We start from the raw sequence: 20,559 nt of genomic DNA on the forward strand, positions 1-20,559 counted from the left end.
TTGCTGTTTATTTAAGATGTTTTAACCAAGTTGTAAACTGTTTGAGTTTAAATTAACGTAGTATATAAATTGTCCAATTTTTTTATGAGCAATGCCTGTGCTTTCAATGGGGGTGGGGGTGGGGAGAACAGATTATTAGATGGTCTACCAAGAACACCAGAAAATTTTCAAGTGATTCATAAGAAAACAAGAAACACTGACCTAGAATTTGGGTTACTTGCAGGTAGTTTGTGAGCCAGCCTGGAGTAGTCATTAGAGTAGAGGTAGACAACATGATGTCCTCTAGTTGTATTTGTTTCAGGCCTGTTTTCAAGATTATCAGGTTGTTAGGGAATTGCAGCTGTCATAGTGCCTCCAAGAAACTGTAGGCTTAAGCGTTGCTTGGATCAGAACCTGCGTTTGGACCTTTGAGGTCGTTTGTAATGTTCTCCTTTTGTCAGTGCAGCACCAGAGCAGCTGAAGCTGTTGTATAATTCTATTTGGCATGCATTCAGTGAGACACATTTATTATCAATACATAAGCACACACACGTGCACACATTTTGTTTAAAAATTATTTTGTTGCTTGCATTTTATTCATCGGATGGGGCTGGTGCAACAATGGATGGGAGGTTCACTGCGCAGACTAGACTGAGCATTGCCACAGTTGGAGAAGAACCAGTGGTGCAGCATGAAAACTGCCAGCACATTTTAGCAAAGCTAAGCAGGGGCAGTTATGGTTTCAAACCGGATGAGGCACTATGTGTTAAGTTGTGGGTGGACACAGCAGACGACACAGTGATTTCCAAACAGCTCTTGTTTATTCTCAGGCTGGAACAGAAGTGAGCTGAAGGGCTCAGCAACCTGCTTATATAGAACTCAGCTACAAAGCAACAGTAACAACTTTCTGTAGTTACCCAATCCCTGAACGTCACTTTCAATCCCTCATTTGCATGTGCGGACCTGAGTGAAAACTGCAGCAGAATGAACTATATACATACACCCCTAGTGGCCTAGGGTGAGAACTTCAATACATAACACTATGTATTGAAATTTCTGCATTGCAGGGGATTGGACTAGACCCCTGGGGTCCCTTCCAATTCTATGGTGAATTGTGGTTACATATGTAACACTTTTGTATTGCATTTTTTCCAGTTTATCCTATTAGCCCGCAAAAATGACATCATATGCCTGCGTTTTAAAATTGCGCCACCGTATACAGTGACGTCAGATGAGAACTCCGTCGCCTTGCGGGCAGGAATAACGCGCGGTTGCTTCGGCAACGCGTACCAGGCTGTCTGACCCGTTCGCCTTTTCCATCTCCGCCTCTTCGGGCGAAGCAAATGGCTACGATTGGATACTCTTTATTGTCGCTCAAAAATGAACAGCCAATCGTCTTCCAAAACATGGAGGGAGGGATTTCGGTTCCATCCAATAGCGTGCCAAGGATGGAGGGGCATTTCCTTTGGGAGCCTGCAGAGCTGAATTGACTGGGAATACAAATGTAAAATTCAACCCATGATAGGGTGACGGAGGTGGGGATAGAGTACATCTAGCCAATGGCTATAAGAAAAAGGTGGGTATTGCGGGCACCCGTTCCCAATGCTTTTTACTGAGTGGTCGATTTCTGAATGTCTAACCCAATGAGCAGCAAGAGAGAGAAGGACTGATAGAAGGCTATTTCAAACAGGAGTACAGAAGAGGTAGGGCTAGAAACAAGCCAATTAGCTTCAGGAATAGTTGAGAATGACATCCCAGGCAGCCAATGGCATTTGAGCCGCCCCTGCAAGGCGTCTGCGCGAACCCCGCGCACCCTTCAGAGCCGAAGCCGGGAGGTAAGATGGCGGCCGCCGACGGAGATGACTCCCTTTACCCTATTGCTGTGCTGATCGATGAGCTGCGGAACGAGGACGTTCAGGTACGGCCCGCTTTTACGGACGCCTCCCTGGGCGTGAGGGAAAGCGACCGGAGTTTATTCGGGCAGCCGAGGCCCAAAAGCCGCGCCTTGGCCAATCAGTAGCCAATCATCAGCCGCTTTTCATCCGAGAACCCCGCGTGTGAGCGATCAGAAGCTCAACCGGATTGGCTGTAAGGATTTTCATTTGAGAAGGCGAGGAGCAGGGTGTTGGCTAATGGAAGGGTCCGTATTATTCAGTGACTTCCCCCTTCGTCCGTGATGCGAGCAGCCACATGATTGGCTGGGCAACCTGTTTGTCCAGTATGGGGGTTAATCAAAACAACCGCGAGGAGGGTCGCGTTTTCTCTTTAATAAATATATTGATTGAATGGCGAGAGGAGGCTCCTGATTGGGTCGAGCCTCGCCTATTCATTATACGGGTGTTTCCTGACCAATCCAGGAAGCGTCTTTTTCTGATCTCCGGGGAGGGGTCTCCTGCCCGTCATACCACGGCTTTTCCTGCTAGGGGGTTGTTAGGCTAAGGACATAGACGAGGAAGTGGTGCATAGCCTATTGTCATGGAGGGGAGCCAGTCTTGGGGGCGGGGAGGTATCAGTAGGGGTGTCCTCTTTGAGGTAGCCTTACTATGTTTGTGGGGTGCGTGACTGCTTCCCTTCTCTCTCTCTCTCTCTCTCTCCTACTTGGGCTTCTGGTTGTAAGTGCATAGTTTTGGAATCTGTGATTAATGCTAGCATGGTGCCCATGGGGAATGGCTGCATCCCTCAGTACCACCCATAATACTTTGTTTGGTGATACAACAGATGTGTTTTGGCCCCAAACGGCTGCAGTGATGGAATTAGATAGCAACCGAGGTGCATATAAAATAGCTGTTCCTTGGTATTTCGTATGTAAAACAGCAACACTGTGAACTGTTGTTTGTAGAGCAGCACAGAATAAGGTCTCTGCTCTGAGGAGTTAACAGTCTGAAAGCCAGTACAGTAAAGGGGGGGGGGAATGGAAAGGTTCATTGGAAGAATATGTACATGTGCTGTTATACAGCTGTGGTTTGATGTGATGAAAAGGGCTTCAGGGTGTCACTTAGGGGTTTCTGTTTTGGATGTAAAATGTGTTTAATTACTTGAAGGTTGTATCTGAAGAAGTGTGCATGCACACGAAAGCTCATACCAGGAACAAACTCAGTTGGTCTCTAAGGTGCTACTAGAAAGAATTTTCAATTTTGTTTTGAAGGTTGTAAGCCAAGCTTAAGTTGTGTGGCTTCCCTTACTTACCTTTATCCCTTGTTATCTTTGTTGGTTCTTACTTTTTAAGCTGTTGTCCCGGTTCTTTAATTTAGAGTGTAAGACTCACCTCTTTGTGTAAATCAGTTTCCCATGTTACATTACATTAAGGTATTATAGAAAAGAATGGCAGATGGGTGTGTGTGTGTGTGTGTGTGTGTACGCACACACACACAGTACATATAGCATGAGATAGGTGTCATTAAGGCCCTCCATCTTTATTAATTTAGAATATTCGTGAGTTGCCCTGTAAGAGACATTTTCTAGGGGGCTTGCAAGATAAAAACAAGAACAAGTTATAATAATTTCTGCTATCAATATAGTAACAAAAGCTTAAGAACTATATATAAATATAGACTGAGCAGAGGATCACAACTATGCAACATTAAATTAAATGCACCACAGAGGAATTAAAATTTTGCAGAGTTGTAACAGTAGGTACTAAAAGCCCTGGGGAAAAGAAAAGTTTTTCCAAGTGCTGGAAATACCTTAAAATAGATGCCTTCTCTGGGGAAGGCACTTCACAGGTGGTGATGGTGAGGCTGCTGAGAAGGCCTTTCCTGCAGGGCCACCTGCCCTGCCTCATTTGGCAAGAGCCCTTTGAGAAGAGCATCAGATGACAACTCAAGGCACATGTAGGTACATATGGGGAGAGATGCTGCTTCAGATGTCAGCGTCAAAATCAGCACTTAAAATTGGGCTCAGGAATGGACCAGAAGTCAGTGAAGATTTTTATCATTTATTTTATTCAGTTTCAATACTACCCTTCATCCAAAGATCACAACGCGGTTTACAATATAAAAACAGAAAAATACATATAATAACAAACAAAACCAAAAATATGATGGAGTTCTGGCATAATATATACACCTGCCACCTTCAGAAACATTTTCAGTTGCAGCTCCCCCACGTATGATACACATTGCAGGAATGAATGCAGTAGATTATCAGGGCTTGAAAGCTAGCCCATATTTGCCCAGGTAGGGTCATAGCTGGTGTTCCAGCCTAAACATGTGAAATTTTTCTGTGTGTGTTTTCTACAGTAATAATATTAAAAATAATAATAGAAAAGCAAATTGATACTGTCCTCCGCCAAATGGCTTGGGTCAGTGACACGTTGGGACTACTCTGGCTGTCTGGTCCAGAGCTGCCCTTGATATGGTGGGTGTTGGGATTATCTAGAACAATCCTGGGCACTCTCAGCAACAAAGCTGAGGTCACATCTGTTGATACAGGCAGCGAAACCGCTAGACAGCATGGTGGGCAGTGTAGCAGCAGAATTTCCAGTTTGTCCTAATTGTCCTGCACAACGTTCAAACACAGCAGATTGCCACTTAAATAGATGAAAAGCCTGGAGGAAGACCACATCATTCTCTCCACCCAGCCCTCCAATCTATTCTGATTCCAAACCTGAGTACCCAGGGGGGCACAGCTGGAAGAGAGTATTTTCTCCAAGCTCCCCTACCCTACCTATCCTCAGTAATATAGTTGAGATCAACTATACTAAAGTAATAGATTGGAGGAATTTTACTACAGCATCAGCAGACCAGAGGTCAGGTTAGCGAGGTGGCCAGAGATATTTTCATTGAGGGAGAGACTGGAAGAGGGGATATGTGTAAGGTACCTAATCATCTTCACTGGTATGTCAAACACTGAACACCAGGGGTCAGCAACCTAAGGCCCATGGGCCACAAGGGGCTCATGGAGGTTGTTTAACGTGCCCATGGACCCCCGCTACCCACTCAGTTAGTTGGCTCCCGCACGACGCTGGCCGGCTTCCCATTGGCTGCAGGAAACTCTTGCAGCCAATGGGAAGCTGCGCACACCTGCACGCCGGAAGGAGCGCCAGAAATAGTGGGATTCACAAGCAATAGTTTAATGGCACTGCATGCAAAATGAGTGAAGAAGTAAACTGAAAGGGGTGTTAATGAGAAGAAAAAAAACACCTTTTGCCCTCAACTATTACTGGGCCCGCCTAGCTAAACTCATTGTTTTAGAATCTAGATGGCTTCATGATGTTATCTCACAGTCCCCTCAAAAATGAAAATGGATCTTCCCTTTGGTGTTGCTGCATGATGATGATCTGCCACCAATAGTAGCCTTCCAGAAATCACTTTTCTGACAGGGATGGTGGATGATTAATTGGGTGATTCATAACAGGAAACAGTCCATCTCAACAATTGGGTGTTTTATTTATTGAATTGTATAGATAATATTTATGTTCCACTCATACAGTTTTGCTGCTCCCAGGACAGCTGCTAATACTTTTTTCTTTTTCAAAAATGGGCTGGAAGTTAGTGCAGTTGCGTTAAAACAAACAGTGATGTTTCTGTTGGCTGGTTCCACTTGGCAAACTAGCAGGCATGTTTTTGGAAAACATAGGTACAGTGGTACCCTGGGTTACGTACTTAATCCGTTCCGGGTTACAGTACGTAACCCGAACAATTCGTTCTGTGCATGCACAGACCGGAAAAACGCTCTGCGCATGCGCAAATCGTGCGCGTGTGGGGTCGTACTTCCGGGTTAGCGGATCCGGAGCGTACGTAACCCGAGGTACGACTGTAGTCCAGTATTCCTTAAAGGCCACCCTACTTGCAGCACATTACAGCAATCTAGTGAGTGCAGAGCTAATTATGTCCAGGCTTTCTCTGTCCAGGAAGTGTCCCATTTGGGACCCTCAATTTGCCACACTGACTGCATATCGTAGTGTGAAAATGATAATTAGCCCATCACCTTTTGTGGATTTATTTGCAAGGTGGGCTTGTTCTGTATGTAATCAAGAATGTTACAGGGGACATCTCTGAAATATTTCCTCCCATTTCTCGCTCCCACAAGTTATAGCCTGCTTATTTCAGAGTTGGGAAAAGCCATACCTCCCATGGACCTTTCTTGAGCGTCATGCATGTTTTCTGACTACATACCACTTAAACTTGCTATTGCTATGTTGATTGTACCAGTGACATCTCATGAAGAATCAGGGTAGGCTGGCAAATTAGTGGCTCACCTTTTAAAAATGTGTTCTTTTGATTTCTTTCTTCCCATGCAGCTTCGTCTGAACAGCATCAAGAAACTCTCCACCATTGCACTAGCCCTGGGAGTTGAGAGGACACGCAGCGAGCTTTTGCCTTTTCTCACAGGTAATGAAAAGACCAGGAACTCTGATTTTAGGGAATAGGAATTGAGTCTAGGGGCTGTGATGCATGCGAGTTTGAATTGCAGCTTGGGCAGTACCCCAAATCCCTTTCCCAAAGCTGTAGTGATTTCCTTTTCAGGGCTGCAGTATATATGTGCTCAGCGGCACTTGAGACTCTTGCAGAATTTTTAATCCTTTTCAAAGCTTTGCTGATGAATGCAGCCTTGCCAAAAGAAAGGGACTGCACCCTTGTTGAATTTAGTTGGTTCAAGATTGTGCTGATGGGATTGCTTGTGCCCAAAATGTACTTATTTCCTGCACTAGAGGGCAATAGTTCACATCTTCAAATTCTCACATCATGTTAGCTACCAGATTGTGTGCTCTTGACAATGCAGATTTTAGTCTTGATTTGTTTTAATTGCTTTTTTTCTCCCCACAGACACTATTTATGATGAGGATGAAGTGCTACTTGCTCTGGCAGAACAGTTGGGAACCTTCACAGCTCTGGTTGGGGGCCCTGAATATGTCCATTGCTTGCTGGTAAGCCCAGTGAATGACTGGGGAAGAGTGGGAGAATGTGAGATTTTATAACACCTCTGTTCCTTTCAAACTTTAGTGGGGGAAGTGTTGGTCATTAGCGGATTTGAGGGTGGTCCTAGCTTGGATTCTGAATTATACTGCCCACTAGTAAAAAGTATATGTTGTAAAATGGTAGCGCGCATCCACCCTTTGCCTGCTTCTAAAGTGCAGCTTAATGGGATATGGAATGCCTTTCCAATTCGCTTCCAACAACGTTGCCCCAAAACAACATATGCTGTAACCTTGTATTTGGACTCCTTGCACGGTTGACATCCCTCTCACACACCAGTACAGATGCACCCCTTGCTTTCCATATCTTCTTCCTCCTCTTCATACTTCTATGAAAACAGAATTTCTGTATTTCCAGAAATCGCACAGGGGCCAAAGACTGTAATGGGCATGCTGTAACTATTAGAAGACTGTTTTCATCCTTGAGGGATTTGCTGATTTATTACAGAAAATATTTATAAATTGTTTTTTGGCCCTAGAGAGGGTATCCAAGGCAAAACCAAAATATCTAAACTTAGTTTTGTGTGTGTGTGTGTGCGCGCACACTCATGTGTGCTCACATACTGCCTTGGGGACCCTTGTTAGATTATCAGAAAACTAGATTATGAATGGAGCAGAACATACCTTGAAACCTGGAGAAGTGGAATTAACTCGCATACAGTGGTACCTCAGGTTACATACGCTTCAGGTTACATACTCGGCTAACCCAGAAATAATGCTTCAGGTTAAGAACTTTGCTTCAGGATAAGAACAGAAATTGTACTCTCGTGGTGCAGCGGCAGCGGGAGGCCCCATTAGCTAAAGTGGTGCTTCGAGTTAAGAACAGTTTCAGGTTAAGAACGGACCTCCAGAACGAATTAAGTTCTTAACCCGAGGTACCACTGTACTATAAACCATTAAAAACCCATGTGGAATAGAAAGCTGAGATGGAGCCAGTCTTACATTCCCTTGGGAGGAAGTTGCTTAGACAGGATGCCACATCATTAGATGATTTATCTAGCTTTCAAAACATCACATTTTTCTTCAAATTTCCCCCCTCCATTTCTGTTATTACTTACTGTAATAAGAAACCCGCAAAAGGTCAGGCAGTAACACATTTGGTGTTACAACACTCTTTGATACGCTAAGCTGCAGACATTGCATTTAATGTGTAATGTATTCTCCCTCTTTGTGCTGCAGCCTCCGCTCGAGAGCCTTGCTACTGTTGAGGAGACAGTGGTCCGGGACAAAGCGGTGGAGTCTCTGCGAGCCATCTCCCATGAACACTCTCCATCTGACCTTGAGGCCCACTTTGTGCCCCTTGTGAAGCGCCTGGCAGGAGGTGACTGGTTCACCTCCCGCACCTCTGCTTGTGGCCTCTTCAGTGTCTGTTACCCTCGAGTCTCCAGTTCGGTCAAAGCTGAGCTCCGACAGTAAGTGAGATACTTTACATTAAGGTCTGGGGCCTCTTTGTTGGGTCACTGGTGTCAAAGGGTGAGAGACACCAATTCAGATGGCTCTGTATTTCCCAGCTAACGTTCCTTGTCGCTTATCCCTTTCCTGCAGGTACTTCCGGAACTTGTGCTCAGATGACACTCCGATGGTCAGGCGAGCAGCAGCCTCTAAACTGGGTGAATTTGCAAAGGTCTTGGAGCTGGAACATGTCAAGAGCGAGATCATCCCCATGTTCTCTAACTTGGCCTCTGATGAGCAGGTCTGTGTGATGGCACCTTGCTTTCTGGGAGAGGGCTGGGCCAGACTAGATCACCTGTAACCCACCTCACGTTTCTCATACAGGACTCTGTGCGTTTGTTAGCTGTGGAGGCCTGTGTTAATATTGCACAGCTCCTGCCCCAGGAGGACCTGGAATCATTGGTGATGCCAACACTACGGCAAGCAGCAGAAGACAAATCTTGGCGGGTCCGTTACATGGTGGCTGACAAGTTCACGGAGGTTAGTATGAGTCCATGTATGCCTCCGCAGTGCTTGTGTGGTATTCGTTTTATTTAAAAGATTTATACCCAGCCTTTTGATCAAATCCTCTGAAACTCAAACTTTGTGTGTGTGTATACACATATTATTGCTTTTTTTTAAAAAAAAAACCACTCTCAATTCAACTTATTAAAAAAAGGTTGCAAAAACTCACTTCATGCTCTTATTCCTCTGATCAGAAGCAGTGTCCTTTCCTCCTTTTTCTACAGTTCCAGAGTATTTCTCAGTTGGAGTACAATTCTTTTTGGTAGGTATCCATTTGGGATCATCATCATACATTTTGCCTTTTCTTGCCTACAGCTCCAGAAAGCTGTTGGTCCAGAAATCACAAAAACCGACTTGGTCCCAGCATTCCAGAACTTGATGAAAGACTGTGAAGCTGAAGTGCGGGCTGCTGCCTCCCACAAAGTCAAAGGTCAGTTGCAGTCACACTCCCTGTGTCAGCAGCTTGTGCCTTCCAATTGTTTGGAATCAAAGGGAACCCAGATTCTCTGAGGGGTGCTCCTGCCCCATCCATATTCTCACTTATCTGAACTCCTGTAAACAGCTGTTCATGTTTTGTGCTACAGATACTGCTATTTCTGTTCTAGTAAAGGTAAATTCAGCACTCAAATATTGCAAATCAGATTTTCGTTGTTGTATATACCTTTTGTTCCCTATACATGGCTTTATTCTGAACTTGTTATTTGACAGCTTGAAGAAACTGGGGAGATGGACAATGTAAGTGATAGAAAATGAATGCTTATAAGAGGTAAAATGTTTAAAGGGAAAGTGAAATGGCTGTACCATTCAGAGCACTCAAGGTCTGTGTGCTGGAGCCATTTAAAAATGCCACCTACTAATTTTCAAGCCTATTTCCATAGCTATGGTAGCTGGACACATGCTTAAAATGTAACTGATATACAGTAAAATACAAGCCTTGCTTCCTGTGATTTGGTGTGGCTGTAGTACAGATACAAGACTCCAAACATAGGTCAGAAAAAAGGTTGCATGTGACGTAGTTTTATAATGCCGCAACAACTAACCTTTAAACAACCAAATGACACTCTTTATAGAAACAAGAGAGACCTGTCTAAATTCAGTTGCAGGAAGATGTGTTTCAGGAGGTCTGTAATTTGTACATTATGGTGTGTTAGGAAGTCTGACAGTGGAGTGATGATGCCTAATGGACTACTAGATTAACTTAGAGCTCATATCTTCCTGATGGGCTCCTTGTTAACCAGATAAACAGCATTCCCACTGCACCACTTGGGTTGTAAAGCCCTAACAACGTGATTACTGTTTTTTTCTTAAGAGTTCTGTGAAAACCTGTCTGCTGATTGCCGTGAAAATGTCATTATGACCCAGATCTTGCCCTGCATTAAGGTATGTTCCAGGACACGACAATCTCTTAATGAGTCTTGAGCTTGTTTTTTTGAAGCATTTGCAGGCCTGCAATAACAGTACAAATAAGCGCTTAAGAAACCATGGAGGCAAGTGTCTCACTGTTAAAGCAGGGGGCGACTTAACTATGTGTTTATTAAATTTATATACTGCCCGTCACCTGACAATCACAGGATGATTTACAGTATAAAGGTTGCTTGTAATAGAATAAGGAAGTAAGATGGGTATGCTTTGCAGATGGGTTGAAGAGGTACTGCAGATACATTTGTGTTCAGTGTGTCCCATTTGCTTGTATTTTATGTTTGTCAGCCACCCAGAGTGCAGTGTTTTTGGTTGGCCTTACAGCAAGCAAGTAAATTTCTGTTTGTTTGTTTTTGTTTTTAATACTTCTTTTTGCCATTCAGGAACTAGTGTCAGATGCCAATCAACATGTAAAATCAGCTTTGGCGTCTGTGATCATGGGATTGTCTCCCATTTTGGGCAAAGACAACACGATTGAACACCTTCTGCCTCTCTTCTTGGCCCAGCTCAAAGATGAGGTGAGTGGTTCCCCCCCCCACTCCCCATCGTGTTCCTTTGGTCCACTTGTTAACAGTTCTGTGTCAAACTGTTCGGCCTTAGGAGCATTTCCCTGCCTTGATCTCCTTAAGTTGCATTTTTTCATGGCTGTTTAACTCCCTTGCCTCTGAAGTGCTAAATATGTTGTTGTTGTTCAGTCGTTCAGTCATGTCCGACTCTTCGTGACACCATGGACTAGAGCACGCCAGGCACGCTTATCTTTCACTGCCTCCCGCAGTTTGGCCAAACTAAATATACAGTTCCCCAATCTGGTGTCCTCCAGATATGGTTGACTTGCAGCTCCCATCATCCCTGACTATTGGCCTTCCTGGCTGGGGCTGATGGAATTAGGATCCAACAGTGTCTGAAGGGCACCAGGTTGGATCCTGGGGAAGTTGTTACATAAGATTAGCTGAGGCTCAGGGATGCCTTGGGGTGTTTCTGCACACTGCAAATGTAAATTAACTCTGCGGTTCCCCCCCCCAGGAATTCTGGGAACTGAGCTGGAGTTGTAAATCACCAATTTCTCTAAAGAGAGGCCATAGAAAAGTAATAGAGTACAGTCATACCTCAGGTTGTGGGTTACGTATTTTTCAGGTTGCGCTCGTGCTGAAGCATGACATGCGCGTCCGCAGAAGCGGCACTGTGGGTTGTAAACGTGCCTCCCACACTGATCACGTTCACAACCCGAGCGTCCACTGTACATGCTTTATATGTTTAGGGTTCCGGGTTCAGTGCTTGGTAGCTGGGACTGGAAAGATTTGTGAACAAACTCAATAATGAACAGAATGGACCAACAGGTTCTCACATAGTACCACCCCTACCCTTGACTTTGGTGTTCAAAGGCTTATATGGCTAATTTAGATTAGGGTTGGTATCTTCCCTCTCTGAAATGGGAGGCTGTGCCCCCAGTATGGTATGAAGGCGCATGAGGTCACCACCTTGCTGATGCTAAGCAAGTCTGAGTCTTGTCAGCACCTAGATAGGTGATTGCCTGGGAGCCACATGTATGCCACCTTGGAATTTTTGATGGAAGGAAGCTAGGGTAGTAAGAAAATAAATCCAACTCGCCAAGTCAAAAGGTTGCAAGCCTAGTTTAGATGTGGTAGAAGAAGATACACAAGTATTCGCAGTCGTCCATATGTACTAGTTCTTGAAGAGGGGGTGGATTTTAGGGATTGCATCTGGGAGGTGGAACTGCCCTCTGATCTCACTTTGTTCACATTTCTGCAGTGCCCGGAAGTCAGACTCAATATAATCTCTAACCTGGACTGTGTGAATGAGGTGATTGGCATCCGGCAGTTGTCCCAGTCCCTGCTGCCAGCCATTGTGGAGTTGGCAGAGGATGCCAAGTGGCGTGTGCGACTGGCCATCATTGAGTACATGCCCCTGTTGGCTGGGCAGCTAGTAAGTGCATCTTTGGCTTTTTGTGTATGAGTGAACAGGTTTGACGTGCTGGGAGAATACAGTGATCAAAATGTTCTTGGGTCAGCTGGGCCTACGCAGGCACATTGTTTGGCTTTGTGAAAGCTTTTGTATATGTTCCGCCTTGTGGGAACTGCTAGTTGCTGCCCATTTGCTTGGGGAGTATTACGGTAACCATTCAGCTTAAAAACCTGGAACTTTTCACAACATTTGTACTGGTTTGCTCCCTACCTGCCATATGAGCGAGACCACTTCCTCTGTGTTTTGTTTCTGGCAGTGAGAATCCCATAAGTGGCATTATTGCAAGTTAATCTGAGCTCTCTGCAATTTCCCCTCTGTAGGGTGTGGAATTCTTTGACGAGAAGCTAAATTCCCTTTGCATGGCGTGGTTGGTGGATCACGGTAAGGCCCTTAAGTTGAAACGTTTCCCTTTCCTCCCTTAACCCTTTTCCTCCCTGTGGTTACATTTGCATTTGTTCAAATAAAGGAAGGTAGAATGCCACATCTGGACAAGAATTAGAGGTGCACTCTCTCCGTGTTAACTAGAGGGATGATTTTTATCACCCTTCTTTGTAGGAAGAAGGGCTATAGAGAGGAAGGGGGACCAAGAGCACATGCTAAAGTGGCTTTTTGAATTATGGCCCAGGTACTTTATATTTCTTTAAAATATCAAGCACTTTATATCCAGCTAGTGATCTCTAACATGGAAAGTATATTTCAAAGCTAATGGGATCCATTATGAAAGCTCCTGTTCCAGCAGAGAGAATTGACTCACCTAAGCTTTTAGTGCAGGAATAAAAGTTGTATTTTTTATATTGAATGGGAGAGTTCTTTTTCAACCACAGGAGCAGTTAAGCTCAAGTTCAATGTTATTATTTCACAATTATGGAGAGGCAGTATAGCTCGTTTCCATGGTGGTTTGCCACATTAACTCAATTGCCTGGTTTACACGTGTTACGGTTTATATAAGCCACAGAAAACCTCGTGCTTGTGGCACAGCTCAGAAGCTTCTTCTTTGTTTTACATCAGATAACAGACTAAACCATGGTTATTAATGATGTTGGGTTTTTTTTGAAACTATGGTTAAGGTTAACCATTGCTTGTCCAAGTTCAGATGACACTGCAGGCTGTGGCAAACATATAGTGGTAGAAAAAGGCTTCTGAACCACTTTGCTGCCACACCAGAGGGGAAACGAGGCCGTGAAGCCTTCTGAGCCTTTCTCTTGTAACACTAAACAATGGTTTAGTGCAGGTAGCCAATGTAGGGGTCCCAGCAACACCTGAAGAGCACCAGTTTTTCCCATCACATCTAGGCAGCATGGCCAGTGGTTAGGGATGATGGGAGTCGCAGTTCAGGAACATCCAAGTGCTACCACATTGACTACCCCTGGTTTAGCAGTGTCTGAACCAGACAAATGTGTATTCATTAGCAGATGTTCACTAATTAAAATTTATTTCAGTCATTTTGTGTGGAGGGGGAATAATGTAACTAAAATTTAAATATCTGGGGCCATTTAGGGGCTGTTGGAAAACTATGAGGCCCCAAAGCTTTATAACCAAAAGCTACTGATTTTTATCCATTTCCTTCTGCCTTAAAACACCCTTCAGTCATTCAGTGCATCCAGAATGATTCAGAAGTGAACTTGTGCCTTTCATTCTCGACTCCACCAAATAAAATGTGTGACCAGTGACCAGTTCAAATTGTTAAATGAGCTATCAATTTATGAAATCTGTGAAAGCCTATCTTCCCTCATTTCCAGCCCAGAATTTCACTGCCAATTTCAAATGTTTTCATGGAAGGGATGATTCATCAGTGACAAATGCCACATTAGAGTGGATGTAAATTGCCAGTGGAAAGATGCCTATTCTTCTTTGGAGTGGAGCTCTGAAATCTCCATCTCTTTCTTTGAATTTTAATGGGGCAAGAAATAAGTGACGTGTATAAGGCATAGGAGTTCAATCCCAACTCAGTCCTTACGGCATTTGCGGTCAAAAATTGAGCTGGGTTTCTGTTGTTTTGCAATGCAAAGCATAGAGGGCTTTCGACATGGAGACGCCAAGGGCCTAGAGTGATCTCCACTCCTCCCATTGACCAATTTGGTTTGGGCTCTGGACTTTAGCCAGATCTGGTGCATGACCTTAATAAGCACCCACACATGCATGAAAATCTTGCAAACTTCAGAGTAGGTGTGTGTCTTCTTTGCCAAATGTGTTGAAGAAGTTGGACAGTAGCACTAGTTCAGACCGTTTTCATCTGTTAACCTGTGCTGACACTGCTCTTCTGCTCTCCTCTGCAGTCTACGCTATCCGAGAGGCAGCTACCAGCAACCTCAAGAAGCTTGTAGAGAAGTTTGGCAAGGACTGGGCCCATGCCACCATCATCCCCAAGGTGCTGGCCATGTCCAACGACCCCAACTACTTGCACCGCATGACCACGCTCTTCTGCATCAACGTGAGTTGGGGCAAGGGTGGGGTAGAGGAGGAAGTTGGGATGAACTCAGGGCAAAGGGAAGAATGTGTTCTCCACCGTGCAAGAGCTGCCATACTGCATTAAAAATGTTCTCCTTTTCTCCTCTTCTGTCACCTATAAGTCATTAATTGTTCTAATAATTGCCGCATCCCATATTCTGTTAAATGATTTAGACCTAGAAGGAACTTCAATTCCATTTGGATGCAGCTAAAATTTCTTGTTCTCCAGTATTTTAGTGGAGTTTTCCATTTCTGCATGATTACTTCATGTACCTGTTTTCTGAATTAAAATTAACTGTGGTGCATATATTTAATTGCAACTTTTGAGGCATTTTGTGTGCAGAACTTTGAATTTGCTCCCCCCAAAACAAGCTTCCATGTAAACTACTGAGGAAGAGGAGTGTGATGGGGGGCATTGGAAAGGGATGTACCTATGCCAGGTACAAAAGAGCTCCCCCACCCCAATGAGATTTTCTGCTTTTCAAACTTGAGAGTAAAAACTTTCAGATTCCAGATTCCCCCCCCCCTTAACACACAAGTTGGATTGCCTGTGTCTCTAAGATCTGTTGAAATTAATGGTCTGAAGTTAGTCTTTCCATTCAATTTCCATGGGTCTATTCTGAAGATGATTAGCATTGGATACACCTGAGTTCTTTTTTTATCACCCAGTACTCACGGAGCTGTTTTGCATAGGAATAAGCTGCCCAGGGAAGTCCATTAGGAGACGTTGGGTTGTTGATTGGTTTAGATATTGGGCATCATGCTTTGAGAGGAGGAGGAGAGTACTCAAACTGCTCCTTTACTGAGTGCTTCTTCTAGGACTCCTATGGGACAGATTAATTATGCTCTTTCTGTGAAACATGTTGAGAAATTTTAGGGGCGCTTTACTTGTTTAGTGGAAACCCCCAGTGGCGAAACCTCCCATGCTTTATGAGGGCTAGGGCATCCATCGTTTTAGCTCCATCAGCAAGAATGGCATTCAAAGTATGGGACAGCACAGACCTAGCAGCCAAGGGAAGCTCAAAGTCTCCTACGTACCCTCTGGATCCCACTTGATCATGATCCAGTTCCATCGTGCCTTTTCCATTGCTAGGTGCTGTCAGAGGTGTGTGGGCAGGAGATCACCACCAAGCACATGCTTCCCACTGTGTTGCGGATGGCAGGCGACGCCGTAGCAAACGTCCGCTTCAACGTGGCCAAGTCCCTTCAGAAAATTGGACCAATCCTGGACAACAGGTATGACAGATCACTGGGGGCACCATTGCACCTGACGCCTTTATGGCAGCAGTCCCAAAACTCCTCCCAGTTGGAGGATAGGATGCATTTATGGGAAGGGGGGAAAGTGGGAGAAGCACTTGGGGCCTTTGAAGACCTTTGGATTTACTGCCTTTGCCTTCTACTCACTTTTTCCTACTCATCCCTCTGCCACTCTTATCCCCACAGCACCCTTCAGAATGAGGTGAAGCCAGTGCTGGAGAAACTAACACAGGACCCCGATGTGGATGTCAAATACTTCGCCCAGGAGGCCCTGACTGGTGAGTCAGGAACGTCCTTTCCCCAACAGGAACAACCTCACCTTGTGTCAAGACGAAACACTCACTTCCCAGCTTCCCACCCTGCTTCCAACTAGGAAGGATGTGCTTGTCATTTGAGGCCTTCTCCTCTTAACCTCTATTCCTGAGGTGCCTTGGAGCTTGCTCCTGTCCCAGATTTGAGATGGGTGCAAGCTCTCTTGGAAGAGTGCCCAAGTGTTTCTCCTGATACTTGAATTCTTCCAGCCAAAGGGAAGAGGAGTGAGGAAGAAAAGGAATTGCTGCTGCAAGGGGAGGCTTTCTTTACCAGCTCCATGATCAGCAGGGGTGGGAGAGAGAGGTGTACGTAAAAGAGAGCTTGGATGAGGAAGCATACAGACATTGCAGCTTGCTTGAATTTGAAGCAAGTGCTGTGGAAGAGGAGCCCTCCTGGATGAGACTAAATGCCTATCTAGTCCATCCTCCTGGTCCCCACAGTGGTGAACTGCATGCCTGTAGGAAGCTCACAAGCAGGACCTGGGGCATGTGGCTGCCTCCCAGTAGCCTGGAGCCACTGATCGTGGAGATACTATATAGCCCTTATGACTACTGCCTCTTGATAGCCTTGGTGTCATATGGTCATGAATTCCACTATGTGCAGTGTAAAGTATTTCCTATTGTTTGCTCTGACTCTCCCAGCTTCAGTGGATAGTCCTTGGAGAGGTAGAGAAATGCTGCACTTTCTATTTTCTTCACCGTGCATAATTCCATAGATTTGCTTTCTAAACAAAAAAGGCCCAAGCATTGTAACCTTCCTTTGTTTTGGCAGTAGCTCTCACATCTTCCTTCAATCCTCACCCTCACATAGTTTGATTTGCCCTTTTTGTAACCCTGGGGCTGCATATTTGTCAGGTTAGTTTGCACAATGCATGTACACCATTTGATTCCTCCTGGATCAGTGACTATTGTCTAAGTGGGTGGACTGACTCCACGGGGGAGAGATTGGTGGTTGAGGTGACACGGAGATTATGGCTGAATGGCTTCTGATGACTCATTAATACCTACAAGCTGTGGGCTCCTGTCACAGCCGTCAACCAACAAGGACAAGAGTGTGGAGCAGCAGCCCTCTTGCTTCTTCTGGCTGTATAGTCACTTGTCTCTGGACTCAATGATCCCTCATAATAGATGTTCATAATTGCATATGGGATTGTTCATGCAAGAAAGAAACCCAGCCATATGGAAATCTGGCGGTAGAGGAATTTGTATGCGGCTTTCTGCAAGTAACCCTTGGAATTTAACTCATTTTCTTTCTCTCTTTTCACAGTGTTGGCACTAGTTTGAGCCCTAGGAGCCCCGACGCTGTTGTCTCTTCCACTTGGGCCCCAATAGGACCGATCTTTCTCTCCCCTTCCCCATTTCCCTGCATGTCTATGACCAGCCCCAGCCCCCACCCCAAGTGGATGCATATGGTGATATTGGTCAGTGGCTGACTCTGGAGTCCACCTCCCTCTTAGCTCCATGTTCTGAAAGCTTCCTGGGCAGCTGTGATACTTCCTCCCTTTCTCATCTTAGCCAGGTTCAATATTTAGTTTTGTTGTGCCACCAGGTGGCAGCAAATGGCAGCCTCTCCCCCCCCCTCCAGTTCTGCCTCCTGGTGCAAGCTCATGAGAGAGAGGCAGAGCAGCTCCTTCAAACCTACACTTGGCATGATCAATGTGAACACTCTGGGAAGGCAAAGTCTGCTTGGGGCTTCTGTAACCTTTTGGCTACGGTTTGCATGAGAACTTCCCCACAGTACTGTATGTAGCTGTGCATGAGGTATTGATTTGGCTTTCCTCTTGATGAACTTTGCTCAGTGGGCCACCAGATCGCCCCTGCCACTCCCCCATCCCAGCGATTTTAAAAGTCCCAGGGTTCCTCCATTCAGTGTCTCTAACACCACTTAATCAGTGAGAGCATCAGTTACAAAACTAACTAATTCTCAGGGGGTTCCTTTGTTAGCAAATTTCTATGCTCTAAGTTGAATGCAGAGGCCTCTCCCCTCCAGCCCCAGAGAGGTGGGGGGAAGGGGTGCTTAAATCCCTATTGTTTTAATTTCTCACCAAACCCACTACTATTCTTTCTCAGTTCAGGTCTCCCTCGTACCCTGTCTTCTGTGCTGGAAGGAGCTCCTGTGGGTAGCATGTTGGGAGCAGCAGCTCCTTGCAGAAAAAAATACTTTGGGGTGGTGGAGGGTATAAACCCAGCAGGAATTGTTGCCTTGCGTCCTCAGCATTTGGGAGACTGCTTCTAGGCTAAAAAATTTGACACACACACACCTGCTATCTCAGGCAGGCTTTTCAAGCTTGGCCCTTCCTAAATTTGGAGGGGTAAAGGGATGTTTATGAAGACATCAGTCGGCAGGAGCAGGAGGGGCAATCAGGTTGCTGTCTCCTGCAATGTTTGGACTATACATTGTGGCATATTAGCCAATTGGAATCTCCAGCGTCTCATGAAAACCGAAACCACCACCAACTTCCTCTTCCCCTCCCCTCTTAGTCTGCCCAGATTATGTCCTGATTTCCCCCCCCCCCTCTTTTTTAGTTCCCAGCTGCTGCCTCTGGTTCTTGCACTGAACAAGTATGTAAGTGTGTTTTCTAACCACACACCCCTTAACACAAAGACACACAAACACCCTCTGTTAGTGGCATGTAATTTTAAAACTGTTGGATTTTTTTTTTTTTGGTGTACACTTGTCCCCCCCCCCCACACACACAATTAATAAAATGCTCGATCGTTATTTGGCATCTCATTCACTTTGGGCTGGGGTGATGGGAACATAGTAAAATTGTTAAAGATAGGAGTGGGGGAAACATGGGCCTGAATCCAGCCTTCCAGGCTTCTCTATCCATCCCTCAAGATGCTTCACACACCCACACCCCAGTTAGCCCTGCTCTGTATCCTCCTAGAGAGCTTTCGCCTGTATGGAATGTGTGCTTGAACTGTGATCATGCCTCTTGCTCACCCAGATGGAGAAAGGCTGGGGGTGGGAGGGCAGGAGAGAGGTAGCAATTTCTGGCCTTTGCATGGCTGGAATGTAGCCTGCTGGGCAAAAAGTCACATCCACACGCTCCTAGCATGCAGCCCCCAGCAGGGTGCCCACAACAGAACAAGGCTTTCCAGAAGAAACAGATTCCCGGCTGCTGCTTTAACGAGAAGTAGTTGCAGGAAGCCTATCGCCTCTAGGTTATAGCTTTGTATTTGTATATACTTTTGTACATTTCAGTTGGGCTTTGTGCAAGAGAAATCCTGCAGAATCAGGACCCAAGGCTCACAGGTTGTGAACCCTAAGCAAATACTTATCTGCACTAGAGAACAAATCCCTCTTCCCTATATAACAAGCTTCTGTTATCTGGAGAGCCTCAGGTTTCCTCTTGGCATTTGCCAACTACATAAACTCAGATATCGCCACTTTGTGTGTCGTCTTCTCTAGATGTCTTAATTGTTTTTAATGCCCCTTTCATTATCCCATCACTGAACTACAGTTGACAGTTCCTGTTGCTGGAGAGGAGCTCAACAATGGTATCCAGTGAACAACTGGTACTGCAGCATTTTTTGAGGACCTCATTTCTAAGAATTGCAGGCCTCTTTCCAGATCTCGGCAGGATGGGGAAAGTTGTGGTTGGGGGTTAGAAAAATAGTGAATTGGGGCTTCTGGTGCTGCCTACCATAATTGAGGCAGCCCTCAGGACAGCAGGGGATTGGTGAACGAAAAACAAGGATGACAGGGTAAATCACCCTTGCAAATTCCCTCCAGGGCTGGGGAGAATGGGCTTCACTTGCAGTTTGTCTAAGTACCTGGCTCTCGCTCCGGCATGAGATGTGGGAGGCAGGGAGGCGCCGAGTGTAAAAACACCTCACCTGGTGAAAACCCTCCCACGCCACCATTAAGAAGCAGAAGTTCTCTGTTTAATTGGATGTTAAATTGGCTTTAAAGTACTGGTGCATGATGGAAAAGGATTGCAGCAACATACTGTGTAATATGGCGCTGTGGTCTAAACTACAGAGCCCAAGGCTTGCCGATTAGAAGGTTGGCAGTTTGAATCCCTGCAACGGGGTGAGCTCCTGTTGCTCGGTCCCTGCTCCTGCCAACGTAGCAGTTCAAAAGCACGTCAAAGTGCAAGTAGATAAATAGGTACCACTCCGGCAGGAAGGTAAACTGCATTTCCGTGCACTGCTCTGGTTCGCCAGAAGCGGCTTAGTCATGCTGGCCACATGACCTGGAAGTTGTATGCCAGCTCCCTCAGCCAATAAAGTGAGATGAGTGCTGCAACCCCAGAGTCATCCGTGACTGGACCTAACGGTCAG

At 45.4% G+C, this 20,559-nt stretch overlaps 1 protein-coding gene across 1 annotated transcript; it reads left to right on the forward strand.

Moving 5' to 3' along the window:
* Nucleotides 1-1,770: 1,770 nt before the first annotated feature.
* Nucleotides 1,771-18,747, forward strand: PPP2R1A (protein phosphatase 2 scaffold subunit Aalpha). The gene is made up of 15 exons (XM_033158202.1): nt 1,771-1,897; nt 6,221-6,311; nt 6,747-6,847; nt 8,075-8,307; nt 8,441-8,588; nt 8,672-8,827; nt 9,167-9,281; nt 10,161-10,231; nt 10,654-10,788; nt 12,041-12,214; nt 12,574-12,634; nt 14,530-14,684; nt 15,795-15,937; nt 16,145-16,236; nt 17,537-18,747. Exons 1-15 carry the CDS (start codon nt 1,820-1,822, stop codon nt 17,551-17,553), a joined length of 1,770 nt encoding a protein of 589 aa, XP_033014093.1. The 5' UTR covers nt 1,771-1,819; the 3' UTR covers nt 17,554-18,747.
* The last annotated feature ends 1,812 nt before the right edge of the window (nt 18,748-20,559 follow it).

Source organism: Lacerta agilis, chromosome 8, assembly GCF_009819535.1.
Source record: "Lacerta agilis isolate rLacAgi1 chromosome 8, rLacAgi1.pri, whole genome shotgun sequence".
NCBI lineage: Eukaryota > Metazoa > Chordata > Lepidosauria > Squamata > Lacertidae > Lacerta > Lacerta agilis.